General features: G+C 35.4%; 2 protein-coding genes and 1 long non-coding RNA gene across 3 annotated transcripts; 2 read left to right on the plus strand and 1 right to left on the minus strand.

The window, feature by feature from the left end:
* The first annotated feature begins 4514 nt into the window (after positions 1-4514).
* LOC106402206 (MLO-like protein 1) lies at positions 4515-7404 on the plus strand. Its single transcript, XM_013842898.3, has 12 exons — positions 4515-4804; positions 4966-5216; positions 5299-5415; positions 5504-5564; positions 5646-5743; positions 5822-5896; positions 5975-6113; positions 6212-6252; positions 6321-6530; positions 6632-6699; positions 6791-6851; positions 6943-7404. Exons 1-12 carry the CDS (start codon positions 4624-4626, stop codon positions 7189-7191), a joined length of 1551 nt encoding a protein of 516 aa, XP_013698352.1. The 5' UTR covers positions 4515-4623; the 3' UTR covers positions 7192-7404.
* LOC125586683 lies at positions 6696-8193 on the minus strand. Its single transcript, XR_007323224.1, has 3 exons — positions 7935-8193; positions 7757-7830; positions 6696-7168 (listed from the first exon to the last, which is right to left on the minus strand). It is a non-coding gene; the product is annotated as an uncharacterized LOC125586683 (long non-coding RNA).
* A 4809-nt stretch (positions 8194-13002) lies between these two features.
* LOC125584315 lies at positions 13003-13628 on the plus strand. Its single transcript, XM_048752634.1, has 3 exons — positions 13003-13107; positions 13189-13407; positions 13470-13628. Exons 1-3 carry the CDS (start codon positions 13003-13005, stop codon positions 13626-13628), a joined length of 483 nt encoding a protein of 160 aa, XP_048608591.1.
* The last annotated feature ends 3088 nt before the right edge of the window (positions 13629-16716 follow it).

Consider the following 16716-nt stretch of genomic DNA (forward strand, 5'->3'; position numbering starts at 1 on the left):
AAAACTTTATATAATACTCCTTCCGTTTCAAAATAGATAATGTTTTGGAGAGTTTTAGATGTTTCAAAATATTTGATGTTTTGATATTTTATATTAGTTTTAGCTTTATTGAAAACAGTGTGCCAATGATGTTTTATAGTTTTTTTCATGATTGGTTGAATTTGTTTTAGTTTATATTTTAAATGCTATTATTTAGGTAAAAGTGTATTTCTTAATTCTTGTGCATTGAACCAAAACATCAACTATTTTGAAACAGAGGGAGTATTTAAATTTCATTGTATTTAGTAAAATATAATGATTGGTATTTTTTGTTTTAGACATTTAAGTGACATAATTTGTTTTTCAACATTCAATTAAATGTAATAATACATAACTTTAGAATTAGTATTTTTTGTCTAGATATTGAATTTTTGTTATTTTACTTTTTTCTAATATTCAATCAAATATGATAATCAGTAAATTTATTTTATAAATAATTATATATTTATTTAATATAATATGTCTGATCTGCATTATCAGTTTGATCTGCATTTGTTCAGATTGATCTGTATTTGTTCTGCTTTTTTTTTTTGTCAAAGGGTACTTCATTGAGATGTCTAAGTCATGCATGACTTAGAACAATAAACGAAACAGAGTATGTGACAAATGAAAAAACCAACAGAAACAACAGACACATCAGAAGATGCTATAAAAGAAATAATTAAACCATCCTGGCCGAGATCAAAGATAGAAGGGGAGGAACCCCTCATTATGATCCCAACTATGCTCCATTAGAGCCTTCTTCAGATCGAGCTACTCCTAGCTTCGGAGAGAAGGAAGGATGATAACCAACTTGGGCCTCCTTTGGCTACATACGATTGAAGTCTACGGTCCCTAGTAACACTAGAGGCAATTTCCACAGCCATTGAATTAACTTCCACAGGGGCATCCAACAGTTGGCATTGAGCAAAAGAGTTAAGTGAGCGGAGGATTCTAGAGATTCCTAAAGCCATTGTTGGGACCACCGCGGGATTAAAAAGAGCCTCTAACACCCGTGGAGACGAAATCTCTATTATCACTCGTTGAAAGTGAAGGTCATGAAGCGCGTTAACAGCCAATCCAAGTGTGTATAACTCCGCTTCTAATGTTGATGCTGCCGCAGGGAAGGCTCTCCTGCTATGAAATAGTGGAGTGCCAAAGGAGTCACGAGCGATCCAGGCGGAACCAAAGATATTAGAGGAGCTTGTCCACGAGGATGAGATGTTGCATTTGACGACACCCAACGGTGGTTTTTGCCACTTCAGAGTAGCTCCCGCAGCACCGCCAACAGCATGTGAAGCATCAGAGGGTATAAGTTGAGCATTTAACCAGATTGTAGATTCCTCAGAGGCTTTGCTGAAGACAGAAGCCCCATTATACTGCACTTGTTCAAAACAGAGAGAGTTGCGGGCTTTCCATAAGTGCCAAAGTATCCAAGGAAATGAGAGGCGGGAGGGATTATCTGGAGGGAGCTTCTTACTGACAGACATGAGATGATAGAAATTTAACCATACTGAAGATGTTGAGAAGCCACCCGGAGGGAGGGGGATCTGGGAAAGAACCCAAACTTCCTTTGCAACCTCACAGTGAAACAGAACATGAGAAATTGTCTCAGCACATAGCCCACACCGAGGGCATGTCGTATCTAATAAAATGCCTCGCGATCTTAGCCTTTCCTTGACAGCTAGAGCACCTGACAATGCTCTCCACATGAAGTGCCTGATCTTTGGGGAAGTATTCGTTTTCCACAAGTCTTTCCAGAGCTTTCTCTCAATAGGGGGCAGACCAGGGGAAGGAGGAGATTGGAATGTCTCCAAAGTCTCAGCTAATTTGTACCCACTCTTGGAGTTGTAGATCCCAGACCCAGAGAACCCCCAAACTTTGACATCCTGAGATGACAAATCGAAGCAAGTGTTCAAGACTAATCCAACATCTTCTTCTGCTATCACTTCTCTAACTCTTTGAATGTTCCATGTGCCTTCATTCACATTGATCAAGTCCCTTACGGAGAGTGTAAGATCGACGATGGCGTCCTCACGGTACATAGGGGTACGCGGGACCGCATCCAAGAGCCAGTTATCAACCCAGACCCGAGTATTTTCTCCATTGCCAACCTTCTGTAACAAACCTTGAGAAAGAAGCTCTCTGCCGTGCAGAATACTCCTCCATGCGTAAGATGGTCTTGAGCCGACACTGCAATCCATGAAGGAAGACCGCGCAAAATACCGTTGTTTGAGAATCCGAGATAGAAGAGATGTAGGATTCGACCATATTCTCCAGGCCTGCTTTGCAAAAAGGGATTGGTTAAATTTTTCGATGTCTCGAAATCCCAAACCACCCAGTTCTTTGTCTTTGCACAGCTTTGTCCAAGCAACCCAAGGAATTTTTTTCCTGTTATTTCCAGAGCTCCACCAGAACTCCATCATAGCGCTGGTGAGTTTTGCACACACAGTCTTTGGGAGTTTAAAAAGGACATGGCATAGATTGGTAAAGCCATTACCACTGATTTTAACAAAATTTCCTTCCCACCTTGACTAAGTGTATTTGTTCTGCTTAATATGCATTTTCTATTTGATATGCGTTTTTGTGATCTGCGTACCATTTGAAACTAGGGAAATTGCCACAAATAGCACATTCATAGTACCACTTTTCATGTTTATACTAACCACTTTTACCTTCACTTTTAATGAAGGATAAAAGACAATTATACCCTTAGGGTTAACTAATCTAGACTTAGGGTTTAGAGTTGAGGAGTGTGGTAGAGTTTTTGGAATGTGAAATTTAGGATTCTAATAAATATATAAATAAATACTTAAAAATATATAAAAAATTTTAAAAAATAGTTTCAAACATAATTTTCGTTTTTCAAAAAAAATAAAAAAAAAAGTTTCAAAAAAAAAAATTTCAAAAAAAAAGTTCATAAAAAAGTTCGAATTTGAAAAAGTATAATTCGAAAACATAAAAAAAAAAGTAAACTTTTTTTTTATTTTTTTATTTTTTAATTTTTTTAATTTTTTATTTAAATAATAATTTATTATATATATATATAAAATGCATAAGTCTTTTTCCACTTAATGAAGAATGTATTTTTGAAAATGTCTCCTAAGTGGTGGTAAAAATGAAAAGTGGTACCATAAAAATGGTAAACATATAATTTCCCCTTGAAACTATTATATACAATATATAATATAAACTAAAAAGACAGCCTGATATATTATCTAGTAATATTTTTAGGCCAAGGAACAGCCAATAGAATTTCGGGATTTGATGTAAGAAAATGGGTTAATAAGAGCATGATTAACTATAAATCCCATGGGTTGCTTAATGAGTATTTAATTAATTAATTGAACTTTGATTGGACCTAAGCACCTTAGTTAAGATTTCATTAAGATGTGTCCTTCAATAGAGGGATCTTAATTATTGGTGCTTTACCTTTCGCTTCGTCCAGTTAAGCCGTGGAGAGAGAGAGATTGAGCCACCGAGGAAAATGCCGCGATTCGTCGCCGAGAAGAAATGAAGAAAGAGAGGCGGTGTGGTGTAGGAGAGCTTGAGAGACGCGTTGTCGGCGATCAAATAGGACACCACCGACAGATACAAGCTTTACACCGAGACAGATGCCGACGGCTCCGATCGGTGAGAAAACGAGAAGCACCGGCGGATTCGACGAGGAGAGGTGGAGAGACGCGGTTTCATCTACGACGACGAAAGAGAGAAGCCGATGCGTTTTGTGCGAGAGAGAGAGATGTAACCATTGCCCAACACGTGTCTATTTAGCACCGATTCTTCTACTCCTTCTTTAAGCACCGTGTTTTCTAATTAATTCCATTTTTCTTTTTAAAAAAATTATTAAATACCTAAGCATTGGGCCTAAGCACCTGCGTTAAAGATGGTCTTACTATCCTAGAATTTGGATAATTTGTTTAGATTCTCCGACCAGAGTCTAACGATGAGTTGGCAAATTGGCACATGAAGAATCGACAGCGACCTCTCTCTCTGCCAAGTGGAATTTTAAATATTAGGATTCGGTTCGGCCATGTTCATAAACGACACTTTATAGTGTCATCAAGCAGTAAAATAATTCTAAACTACCAAAACTTTATGAAACTTTACATCTGCTCTGCGTCTCAGATCATATAATATCACTTAAAATAAAACAGAATTCATAAAACTTAATTATAAAAATGAGAAAAAGAGGGGGGTTATAAATGTCTTGATTACAACAGATAAACTAACTGACTACGAGTGAGAATGCAACACACGGAATTCAAACGGATTGTGGAAAACTGGAAAGTCTGAAAACGCGTTTCCTAATTTCCGGAAAGTTTTGTTCAAATTTTTACTTAATTAGAAATAATGCACCAATCAATCTGTCTGTTTTAAAAAAATCTAAATCTAATTTGCAATTAATTTCTTATTTTTTTCTATGTCTAGTTTATTCAATAAGATCTTCTTACCATAAATATATTTTAATACATTATCATTAGGGAGAAATATATAAACCAACAGAGTCACAAATGCATCACACCTCTCGTAAAGAGACAACAAGACTGTTCCTTTGTCCTCCTGATTCTCTCTTGACAGATCGAAGAGAAACAATCTGAGAAAATGGGTGGTCATGGAGAAGGAGTGTCTCTTGAATTCACTCCGACGTGGGTCGTCGCCGGAGTTTGCACCATCATCGTCGCGATTTCTCTCGCCGTGGAGCGTTTGCTGCACCATTTCGGCACTGTTCTCAAGAAGAAGAAGCAGAAACCTCTCTTCGAAGCTCTTCAAAAGGTTAAAGAAGGTAAATAAAAATTCAATCTTCCTAAGTGGGTTCCACGAATCTTATGATCTTGAGTCGTCCGAGGAACATAGTTTTGATGTTGTTAGTGGGGACAAGAGTGATATCTTTTGTGGATGTGTGATAAATCATTTTTGGGGATTTTTTTAATTTTTTTGGTGCAGAGTTGATGCTGTTAGGGTTCATATCATTGTTTCTGACCGTAACGCAAGGACTAATCTCCAAGATCTGTGTGAGAGAGGAAGTGCTAATGCATATGCTTCCATGTTCAAAACAAGAAGCTGAGTTAAGTAAACACAAAAACGTGACGACGACAACAACAGAGCATTTTCAGTCTTTGATCCCTATTGTTGGGACCACTAGGCGTCTACTAGCTGAACATGCTGCGGCTGAAGCTGGTTACTGTAGCCTTAAGGTAGACTTTTTATTATTATAAAAAATACATCTCATTATAAATGTGTGTTTTCTTTTGCTAATTCTTTGTTTTTTTTTTGTAGGATAAAACACCGTTGCTTTCGCTTGAGGCGTTGCACCATCTACACATTTTCATCTTTGTACTCGCCATTTCCCATGTGACATTCTGTGCTCTTACTGTGGTTTTTGGAAGCACCAGGGTGAGCTTAAAAAACTGTATAGTTTTGTCAGTTAATGCGACCATCTCAGGTGTGGTCTTCTTATTCATGTTTTGTATGTGTAATGCAGATCTACCAATGGAAGAAGTGGGAGGATGCGCTTGCAGACGAGAGTTTTGACCCTGAAGCAGGTACTTAAAGCGCTGTGTCTAACTTTTATTCGTTTTAGTGAAATCTTTGTAAGTAATTTTTTTCATTGTTCCATTTTGCAGCTCTTGTGAAAAAAAGTGTCACTCATGTACACCAACATGCTTTTATTAAAGAGCATTTTCTCGGCATTGGTAAAGATTCAGTCTTCCTTGGATGGACGGTATGTTTATTCTCTAAGTAAATGTGCTCTTTGTAACTTCATAGCGGATGCTGAGGTTATGTCTTCTTTGCATTACAGCAATCATTCTTCAAGCAATTCTATGGATCTGTGACAAAAGCTGATTACGTGACTCTGCGCCTTGGTTTCATTATGGTAAAATCTTGATCATTTTTGTAAACAAAAGCTTTTGATTTGGAATCATTTAGACTAAACATATCTGTTTTGGTACAGACGCATTGCAAAGGAAACCCAAAGCTTAACTTCCACAAGTACATGATGAGAGCTCTTGAGGATGATTTCAAACATGTTGTTGGTATCAGCTGGTATCTTTGGATTTTCGTCGTCATCTTCTTGCTTCTTAATGTTAACGGTAATGCTTCCACAAAAACATAACGCTTTTTCGATCTTTTAATTAATAGAATATTTATGCGTTTTTTTAATATATATATATATATATATATCTTGCAGGATGGCACACATATTTCTGGATAGCATTCATTCCCTTCATTGTGAGTCAAATTTGTTATTGATTCTTAAATCTTCTTTTCAACTAAACTTTTTGCCCCTTTCTTTGAAGCTGCTTCTTGCTGTGGGAACAAAATTGGAGCATGTGATATCACAGTTAGCTCACGAGGTTGCAGAGAAACATGTAGCAATTGAAGGAGAGTTAGTGGTGAAACCATCAGATGAGCATTTCTGGTTCAGCAAACCTGAGTTTGTTCTCTTCTTGATTCATTTCATCCTCTTCCAGAATGCTTTCGAGATTGCCTTCTTCTTTTGGATTTGGGTACAAGTCAAAGAGACTCTTGATTCTTTTTTCTAATGATGAAATCTACATTTCCAAGACTTAGACACCCACCTGAGCATGTCTAAGTGTATATTTTGTAGGTTACCTACGGCTTTGATTCATGCATTATGGGACAAGTAAGATACATTGTTCCAAGATTGGTGATTGGGTACTGATTTATTTTTTGCCTTTTGTCAATTTATTTATTTTAATAAATACATTTTCATTTACACATATATATCTTATCTTCTTCTGTGTAGAGTCTTCATTCAAGTGCTTTGCAGTTATAGTACACTGCCTCTTTACGCCATTGTCTCTCAGGTAAAGAAAATGCTACAGGATTTATCTGTTTGGTACTTTTTCGACTTCTTGTCTGAAAAAAACTTATCCTTGTTTTATGTTATAACAACAGATGGGAAGTAACTACAAGAAAGCGATATTTGAGGAGAATGTGCAGGTTGGTCTTGTTGGTTGGGCACAGAAAGTGAAGAACAAGAGAGCCAGTAATGGGAACGAAGGTAGCTCTAATGCTGGTACAACCCCTAGTCCTCCTGGTGCTGGTGCAGGTTTTGCAGGAATTCAACTCAGCAGATTAACAAGAAACAACGCAGGGGAGACGACACAAAATGAGATTACACCTGCTCATGTCAACAACCATTGAGTAGAGTCTAGAGATAACTTATCGTCAGATTTTAGCTTACATATCCGGTTTTGTGGCTATACATAAGCTCTAGTGACTTGATTTTTTCTTTTGAAATATAGAAACCAAAACTTTAAGGTCTTCTCTTGTCACTTAAATAGACCAGTGATTTAAATGCATAAAGAACCAGATGGTGTTTACAACTGCTTCATAATAATAATAATATTACAGCCATCTCCAAATTAAAAATCAAGAAGTTATACATTATTGAAAATTTACGAGTTCGGAATGAAAAATAAAAAAAGATTGCATAAGAAGCCAAAAACAAACAAGTGATAAAAGGCTGAGCAGAATGTATTGTATATTTAAGAGGTTACTATTTCTTTGCTATGTTTCTTTGAAGTTTAGTGGATTGCAAAAGGTTACTATTTCTTTGCTATTTAAGATCCAAAGTCTAACAGTACTTTACCCACAACGAACCCGCATTAATAAAGATCACATTCTCAGAGATTCAAATACCACATGAAAGTCAACAACAGTTTCTAATGAATTTTCGTTTAAAAAAAAACAAAAAAAAAATGATAACCTCATCGGCGATCATTGCAATGAGGCAGAGTTGCGAGCAGGGATCGAAGCTCTCCCAGCCATACTCACTCAAAACTACACACAAGGAAAAACCAATCCATCGAAGACAGTCAAATCAAAATTGGGTAATCAATTCCTGATCGGAAAAGCAAGCTCCAAGATTGTTTCACTCGTGTTACCTCTGTTGATTCCTTCTTTGCTTTGATTGATGATTGATTCCAAAAAACTTGGATGGAAGCCATTAACCCAATTTAGCTGACTATATTACCCCTACTACGTTCGACGCTCTCGTAATAATTACTTTATTTTGATCCACGCGTCCGCACGGATAGGGCATGAGACGGCTCGGATATCCGCGCAATTTTAAGGTATCCTGATCCGAATTCTTATCCAGTGGATCCGGAATTTTATTATCCTTATCCGGATCCGGGGTTCTCGGATATCCTTCTAAAAATTGTAATATCCGGCGGATATCTAGATCCAGATTTGGATACTTAAAATAAATAAAAAATAATAATAATATATATATAAAATATTAAAAATAATTTTAAAATAAAAATAATATAATATAATATTTTTAATTATTTCTATGTATAGTATTACAAAATTTACATAAACTTTATATAATAGTTATTAATAAAACTTACGGATCCGGATATCCCGACTAAAAATTAAGATATCCGGATCCGGCTTTGACGGATCTAACATTTTTATTATCCGGATCCGGATTCGGCCCCTCAGGATATCCGGATTTTTTGGATCGGATCCGGATCTCGGATAAAAGTCACAGGCCTACGCACGGGTGTATTTTTGAAAAATATGATGCTATTTGTTTTTTTATGTTACTATTTAGGGTTGGACAAAAAACTCGAATTCGAAGAATCGAACCGATCACAATCCGAATAAGTAGTATCAAATATGAACTGAAAATGATTAAATATCCGAATTATTCAAAATTGGGTAAATTTTGGTATTTGAAGAACTGAAACCTCATCCGATCCGAACCGAAGTATTTTGGGTATCAAAAATAGATTTATATACGTATATATATTAATTATTTTTAGATTTAATATATATTAAAACATCCAGAATATATATGATACTTTTAAGTTCGTTTAAATACTTGAAAATATATACAAATAATCAAACATAAATATCAAAAATAGTTAAAATATACTCAAAACTCCAAAAATACTTAAATAATTATTAATTCTTTATCTAAATTATTAAACCAAACCAATTTAAATTGGTTATCCAAATCCGAACCGAATCCTCAATGATCTGAACCGAACACGAAATCCGAAACATACCCGAAAATGAATCCGAACGCCCACCCCTAACCACTATTATATATCTTACCCATAAATTTATATGTTATCATATAATTAATCGTATTTTATACGTACCATCAAATAAGTTTTTTTTATAATTAATAATATTTTATACATACCTTCATATAAATAATAACATATATTATATTTTTAAATTTCAATGTGAAATATAAAAACCATAATTTAAGTTAGTGTTTGAAATTGGGCTATTGTATTGTATTTTTCTTATATATATCGAAAATATTTTTATAATGGTTATTGGAAAATATGTTAGTAAAAATCAAAATTTCAATATATGTATATTTTTGAACTTTTGTTATAAATCAATTTTAAATTATTATTTTGATTTGAATATGTATATTAAGTAGCATAAACCCTTTACTTTTTTTTCCTAACTTACTGCTATCAATGTTTTCAAATATCACTATTATCTATTTTTTAACTGTTATCTATGTTGTCAAACAAAAGTTTAAAGTACTTCTACTTTAATAAGATAAATTTTTTTTTCCTAACTTATTGCTATTCATGTTTCCAAAGAACAGATTATTTTTTTAACTGTTATCTATGTTGCCAAACAAAAGCTTAAAATACTTCTAGTTTGATAAGATATATTGCGCTTTTGTTGTGCAAAATTGTAATTAATGGCCAAGGTAACTAGCTGTTTGAGTAGAAATGTCATATGGCTTAAACCGTACCTGAGTAATCTCAACCCATAGCGGATTTAACTTTTATGGACCAGGCAGATCCTTCGGATGATGTAGAAATGTCATAATTCATATTGGTTCATATATATTCATGCCCCTCCCATATATCTAAGCTGTTTTGGGGACCGAGTCACTCACTATTAATCATGTTTAAAATATAATATATCAATTCTATGGTTTTAATGTCAATCCAGAATAAGTGTAACTTATAAAAAGTTTAATCATTGAATTTTTTTCTTCGTTTAAATGACATGTATTAGATTAAAAAAAAAATTTAACTTTCAGAAAAAAAAGATTATAGAAAGCTAGAGAACATTAACAAATATTTTTACAATATATTTTATCATTTGAATTATTTACTTATATTACATTTCCAAAAAAGCCAAAAATAATTTATAGGCATATACTAAATCAGTTGATATAGAACAAGAGTTTTTCTTAGGTTCATCCCTTAGGGTGAATCAACCAATATAATTTAGTTATTTAAGATTAATCATCTTTTAAAAATAAAACAAAATAATACAATTTGTCAAATTATATTGTAATTTCAAAATAAGTAAAAAAAGTAATAATTAATTAAAAAGGATTTTTTTAAATACTATTAACACCGTCAGCAAAACACTAAAACCTAAATCTTAAACCGTTGGGTAAAATCTAAACTTTTGGATAAATCCTTAACTCTAAATCATAAATATTAAACTGAAATCTTAAAAACACTAAATCCTAAATTCTTAATCGTAAACCTTGAATCCTTGGGTAAATCATGAATCCTTTACGGTTTATGATTTAGTGTTTTGCTGACACCGTTAACAATAGTAAAAAAACTTTGTTTTGGTAATTGCTACTTATTTTTATTTATTTTAAAATCATAATATAATTTAACAAATTCTTATTATTATTATTTATTTTTAAATATGAATCTTAAATAATTAAATTATTTTGGTTGGTGAACCTGTAGGTTTTTTTACTTTTATAATTAAATCACTCTAGGAGATGAACCCAAGAAAAACTCATAGAATAAATGAAAGTTAAGGCGGTAAGAAAGTTGAACGATATCAAACGCCTTGTTTTTGTGTTGAATGATATCAATCAGACCTAGTTTTCTATGTTGGTAGGTTAAAGAGCTAAAGTGTGGACATTCATCACTTCTGAAGCAAATGAGTAACATGAATCACAAGTAATGATGTTGCTGCTGTTGGCAATAGAGAATACTAAAAGCTGACATTGAGACATTGGGTGCTAAGGTAATAAGAGAATCGTCTTTCTACATAACAATCTTGAAAATACATTTGTGAATCACAGACTTTTTATTTTTGGACAATGAATCACAGACACTCATGGCTTGTACAGTCTTGTCTTGTAACATTACAAGATTCTTAATAAGAAAATTGCTTTCTATTTATAGAATGTTTAATCATCCGTTTTTATCCAATTATAAAAATGAAAGGTGAAATCATATTCACGTGACTTTTCTAATATCTCCTCACATTAGATACCGACAACCTCGGCGAGTTCTATGTTAGATCGACCAAACCAAACCACAGCTTATGTTTCAGAAAGAAGAACAAAGAAACAGACGAGAAAAGGAGATGCCAAACAAGTAAAAAAAAAAAAACCGTCCATCTTTCTTTTCTTCTCGTACGTTTTAGTCAAAATGAGTTTGAGTAAGCTTCAACGCGTCATTGGAGCCGTCAAAGATCAGGCAAGAGTAGGTTTAGCCAAATTGGGAGGTTGAAGCAGTTCTTTAACGAAACTAGAAATAGCCATCGTCAAAGCAACAGCCAACACGACATGACGACAACCCATCAGATGAGAAATACGTACGTCAGAGAGATCATAAGCCTAACATCTTACTCACGCAACTGCGTAAGCGCTTGTGTGTTGATTCTTTTGAGACGTTTCAACCAAGACCAATAACTGGTTTGTTGCTCTCAAAACCTTGATTTTGATCCAGAGGTTGTTAACGCAAGGCGACCGAGCCTACGAGAAAGAGATCTTCTTCACGACCAGGCGTGGAACTAGGTTTTTTAACTTGTCTGACTTCAAAGACGCAAACCGGTCTGATTCGTGGGACTACTCTGCTTTTGTTAGGAAGTATGATGTGTGTCTGGATGAACGGCCTGATTTTCGGATGGAAAGGAGAGGGAAGCACGGTGGTGATAATGATGATTCTAGTGAGGAAGATAGATGATCTTCGAGAGACCAATACCAAAACTCGGTCGAGAGCTCTTCTGGTGAAGTCTAAACCGGTCACAAAGATGAAAATAGAGAAAATCTTTACCAGGGTTCAACTTTTGCAAAAGCTTCTTAATCGGTTCTTGGCTTGTCATCCAACATGTAATACCTTAATTAACTACTTTCAGTTAACTTGTCTTTTACTTGCAAGTCAAGGCTCTTTTACCCCCACTCTCAACTTTCTTGACTAACAAATTAGGTCTCTAAGGTTTTTACCCTAATTTCAACTTTCTAGGCTTACAACTTCAAGAGGTAATGCGAAGAACAACAGGGTGGTGATTGTGGCTCTGACCCTATAGTCAAAGAGAGTTTTTAGATATATTACATCATAACATAGATCATGGGAGTGTTGACAGATCGATTCCATCAAAGTCTATGAAATCTTCGGTAAAGTTTCTAAACAGTTTGATAAGTTAGATCCATTTTACGGGTGGTTATTAGTGTATATAGCCGGTTTAGGTTGGTTTAGTATAGAATCATACTGATGGTTAAGTCTCTTTTAGCTTAAACCATTGTATATAAATTGAACCCAATGTACATTTTACAGGATTAAAAAATCATATTGACATTAATCAATATGGTATCAGAGCCATCAACGGCTTCTCCTTCTTCGATTAAAGATTCTTGAGCTCCTTTCATGGTGTATCGTCTCTATTGATGTCGCTTAGCTTCCAGAATTTTCGAATCTAAGCTGATTTCTTCGATCTTCTCGCTTCCATCATCAATTTCACTTTCTGATTCGTCATTTTCCTCGTTTCCTTCCTCTGATTCTCTCTGATTCTTGGTGATATCTCGCTTCACACTTTTCTTGAGCTCCGTTCTCTTCTCCGATGGTGTATTCGCAATCGATTCCAGGATTTCAAGATCATTACGAGAATCCATACTTCCTTCATAGCCACGATCATGCTGGTTTGGTCCTCGTCTCCGATCGTCTTTCTTCCGGTACAGAGTTTCATTCATGGAGTCGCTCAGTTCGAATGGCTTTGAATGTGCGCAACAAGCTCGGATTTATTGACAGTATGATTCCTAAACTGCCTGAGACTCATCGTGATGATGGATCTTGGTTAAGATGCAATGATATGGTTGCAACTTGGCTAATGAACTCGATTTCTAAAAAAATTGTTCCAAGTTTGTTGTTTAAGTCCACTATTGAATCGATCTAGAAGATATTGCTAGCTCGTTTCAAGCAAGATGATGCTCCTAGGGTGTATGAGATTGAGCAACGCCTAGGTAGTATCCAACAAGGATCGATGGATGTAACAACATACTACACTGAGTTGATTAGGATATGGAAGGAGTATAAGAACTACGTGGAGATCCCACTCTGCACTTGTGGTAAATGCGAGTGTAATGCTGCTCAATCTTGGAGTCTCTGCAGAAACGTAGTCGAGTTACAAAGTTCCTAATAGGAATTAATGAGTCTTTTGAGTACATCCGGCGACAGATCTTGATGTTGAAACCTCTCCCGAATATTGAAGATGTGTTTAATCTCATTACTCAAGATGAGAGACAAAGAGTTGTGAAGCCATCTTCGAAGGTTGATAATGTGATCTTTCAGGCTTATGGACTATATGTTCCTTCTACTTTCATTGGATCTATTTGATAATCCGGTTCTTTCTGCTCAGTAGCACAACAACTATCATTAGAAGCAACACCATGTGTGTACCTATTGTGGCCAGTTTGGACATATTGCTCAAAAATGTTTCAAACTTCACGGCTACCCTCCAGGACACCGGCTTCATGATAGTTTTGTTTTGCAATAGGGCTCAGGTCAGGTGTCGACTACACAGAACAGTCATTACAGTAATCAATGTTCCATGCAGTCTCAGCCTCAACAGCCATATATGAAAAACAATACGATAGCTAATGTTGTCAGCTCCAATTCATGATCGGGTCTAGTTAACCTTGATCTTAGTATCATAAACGTGGATCAAGTTAATAATCTCATTCAAACTTCAATGTCAAGTTCATCCTTCTGCGTCTGTTATTCATGTTCATCGTGCTTCTATAACTGATGCTGGTTACATGTATCCTCAATCCTCAACTGGTATAATACATTGTCTTTCTACAAACTTAGGTTATGAACACCAAACTTTAACATTTCATCACCAATGCCTTTCCATGTTATACAACTTTCTTCCTAGTGGTTCTTGGATTCTTGACAATGGAGCCACTACCCATGTGTGTTATGACTTGACATGGTTTAGTGTTCTCTCTATAGTGGTTGGTGTAATAATCTCACTACCAAATGGCGTTAGGGAAATTATTAGTCATATAAGAACTATTCATCTATGTCATACGATTGTTTTACATAATGTGTTGCATGTTCCTTCATTTCAGTTTAATCTCATTAGCATAAATACTTTGATTAAAGACACAAAATGCTCTGCTCACTTTTATCCTGAATGTTGCTTGCTTGAGGAGTCTATTAAGGGCTTGATGATTGGTAGAGGAACTCTTACGTGCAATCTCAATATTCTTGATACAATCGTTGATCTTGCTACCATCAATCTTTGTGGAACCTTGCAAGGGGATGGACATCTTTGGCATCAACGCCTTGGACATCCATCATTGAACAAGTTACAACATATTCCTGGTATTTCATCTGTGTCAAAGTCTAGTTCTACTTCTATAGTTCAATGTATTGTTTGTCCATTAGCGAAACAAAAGAGGTTACCATATGTGTCTCATAATCATCTTTCGGACAACCCATTTGATATTGTTCATCTTGATATATGGAGTCCATTTTTAATAGAGTCAATTGAGGGTTATAAATATTTTTTAACAGTTGTTGATGATTGTACCCGTGTGACATGGATATATATATCTTTTACGAAATAAAAGTGATGTTTCAACAGTATTTCCATTGTTTCTTACTCATGTTAAAACTCAATATAACTCCTCTATTAAGTGTATCCGATTTGACAGCGCTCCTGAATTAGCATTTTCTCATCTCATTGAAGAACATAGCATAGTTCACCAATTTTCTTATGCTTATACTCCACAACATAATTTTGTTGTGGAACGCAAACATCAACATTTGATCAATGTTGCTAGAGCTCTTATGTATCAGTCAAATATCCATATCTCATATTGGTCTGATTGTGTATATGCTGATGTGTTTCTCATAAACATAACACCATTTTACTTCTAACGAACAAATCTCCCTATGAACTGCTCATAAACAAAGCTCCTGATTACTCTTTTCTTCGAACATTTGATTGTTTGTGATATGTGTCTACTCTTGATAAGGATATGAACAAATTTACTCCTCGTGTTGAATCTTGTGTTTTCATTGGTGTAAAAGGGTATAAAGTCTTGAGTATAAAAACTAATGTCATCTCGGTTACTCGAAATCTTATTTTTCATGAACATGTTTTCCCTTTTAAAGATTTACATAATTCGCATTCACCTGATGTCATGTTTCCTAGTACTATATTGCCTACATCTACAGATGTATCTCTTGATTCATTTAGTGAGGTTCATATTCATGCATCTTCTGCTCATGTTCATGTAGTTCATCACATGCATCGTCTTATAATGCCACCACAAATGAGACTGTTGCACGAACTACATGACATGCTCGCTTACTCTGTGCCCGGCCACAACGCACAGCCAAGGTTCCATGTTATCTCTCTGACTATCACTGTTCTTTTATTCATAAAACAGAACCTCTTACTTCCACTTATACTCCTTTATATCCCTTATCCTCTATTGATACTTGTTCCAACCGTCAACCTCTTTTTCAATCCTATATTTTATCATATTCCCTTGAAAGAGAACCTAAAACTTTCAAAGAGGCCATGACATCACCTCACTTTAGGAAAATGATGGCAGATGAGTTGTATGTAATGGAGGATAATGAGACCTTCACAGTTGTTTCCTTACCACCTAGAAAGAACGTTATGGGCTGTAAGTGGATTCACACGATTACATATCTTGCTGATGGTACGGTGGAACGTCCAAAGTCACGCCTCGTTTCTAAAGGTTTCACACAATAAGAAGAAGTTGATTTCACTGACACCTTCTCTCATGTTGCCAAGCTTGCTAGTGTTAAAATATTACTTGCTTTAGTTGTGATAAAAGGTTGGTCTCTTTCTCAGATGGACGTATCCAATGCGTTTTTTCACAGTGAGCTGGATGAAGAAATATACATGACACTTCCTCAAGGATACAATTCAGGTGTTATTCTTTATAATCATGTATGGCGCTTGCACAAGTCAAGTTATGGAGTCAAGCCTCCCGTCAGTGGTTCCATTGCTTGTCTGATGAGTAGATACAATTTGGTTTCTCGCAATCTCCTTTGGATAACACCCTCTTTGTGAAGAAGACTGGTTCAACCTTCACTGCAATCCTCATCTATGTCGATGATATAATGATTGTGAGTAATTGCAATGCAGAAGTTCTATCTCTCAAAGCAGCTCTGCATTCAAGCTTCAATATCAATGATTTGGGTGAATTGAGATTCTTCTTTGGCCTTGAAATAGCTCGCTCTGCTGCTGGCATCTCCGTATCTCAATGTCAGTATGCATTGAATCTTCTTGAAGATGCATGACTTCTTGCTTGTAAACCAAGTTTAGTGCCAATGGATCCGATTGTCAAGCTTCGTCGTGATTCTGGTACTCTACTTGATGATCCCAGCCCTTATCGTACACTCATTGGTCGTCTGCTTTATCTTACGATCAAACGTC

The sequence above is a fragment of the Brassica napus genome, chromosome A2 (genome assembly GCF_020379485.1).
Source record: "Brassica napus cultivar Da-Ae chromosome A2, Da-Ae, whole genome shotgun sequence".
NCBI classification, from domain to species: domain Eukaryota; kingdom Viridiplantae; phylum Streptophyta; class Magnoliopsida; order Brassicales; family Brassicaceae; genus Brassica; species Brassica napus.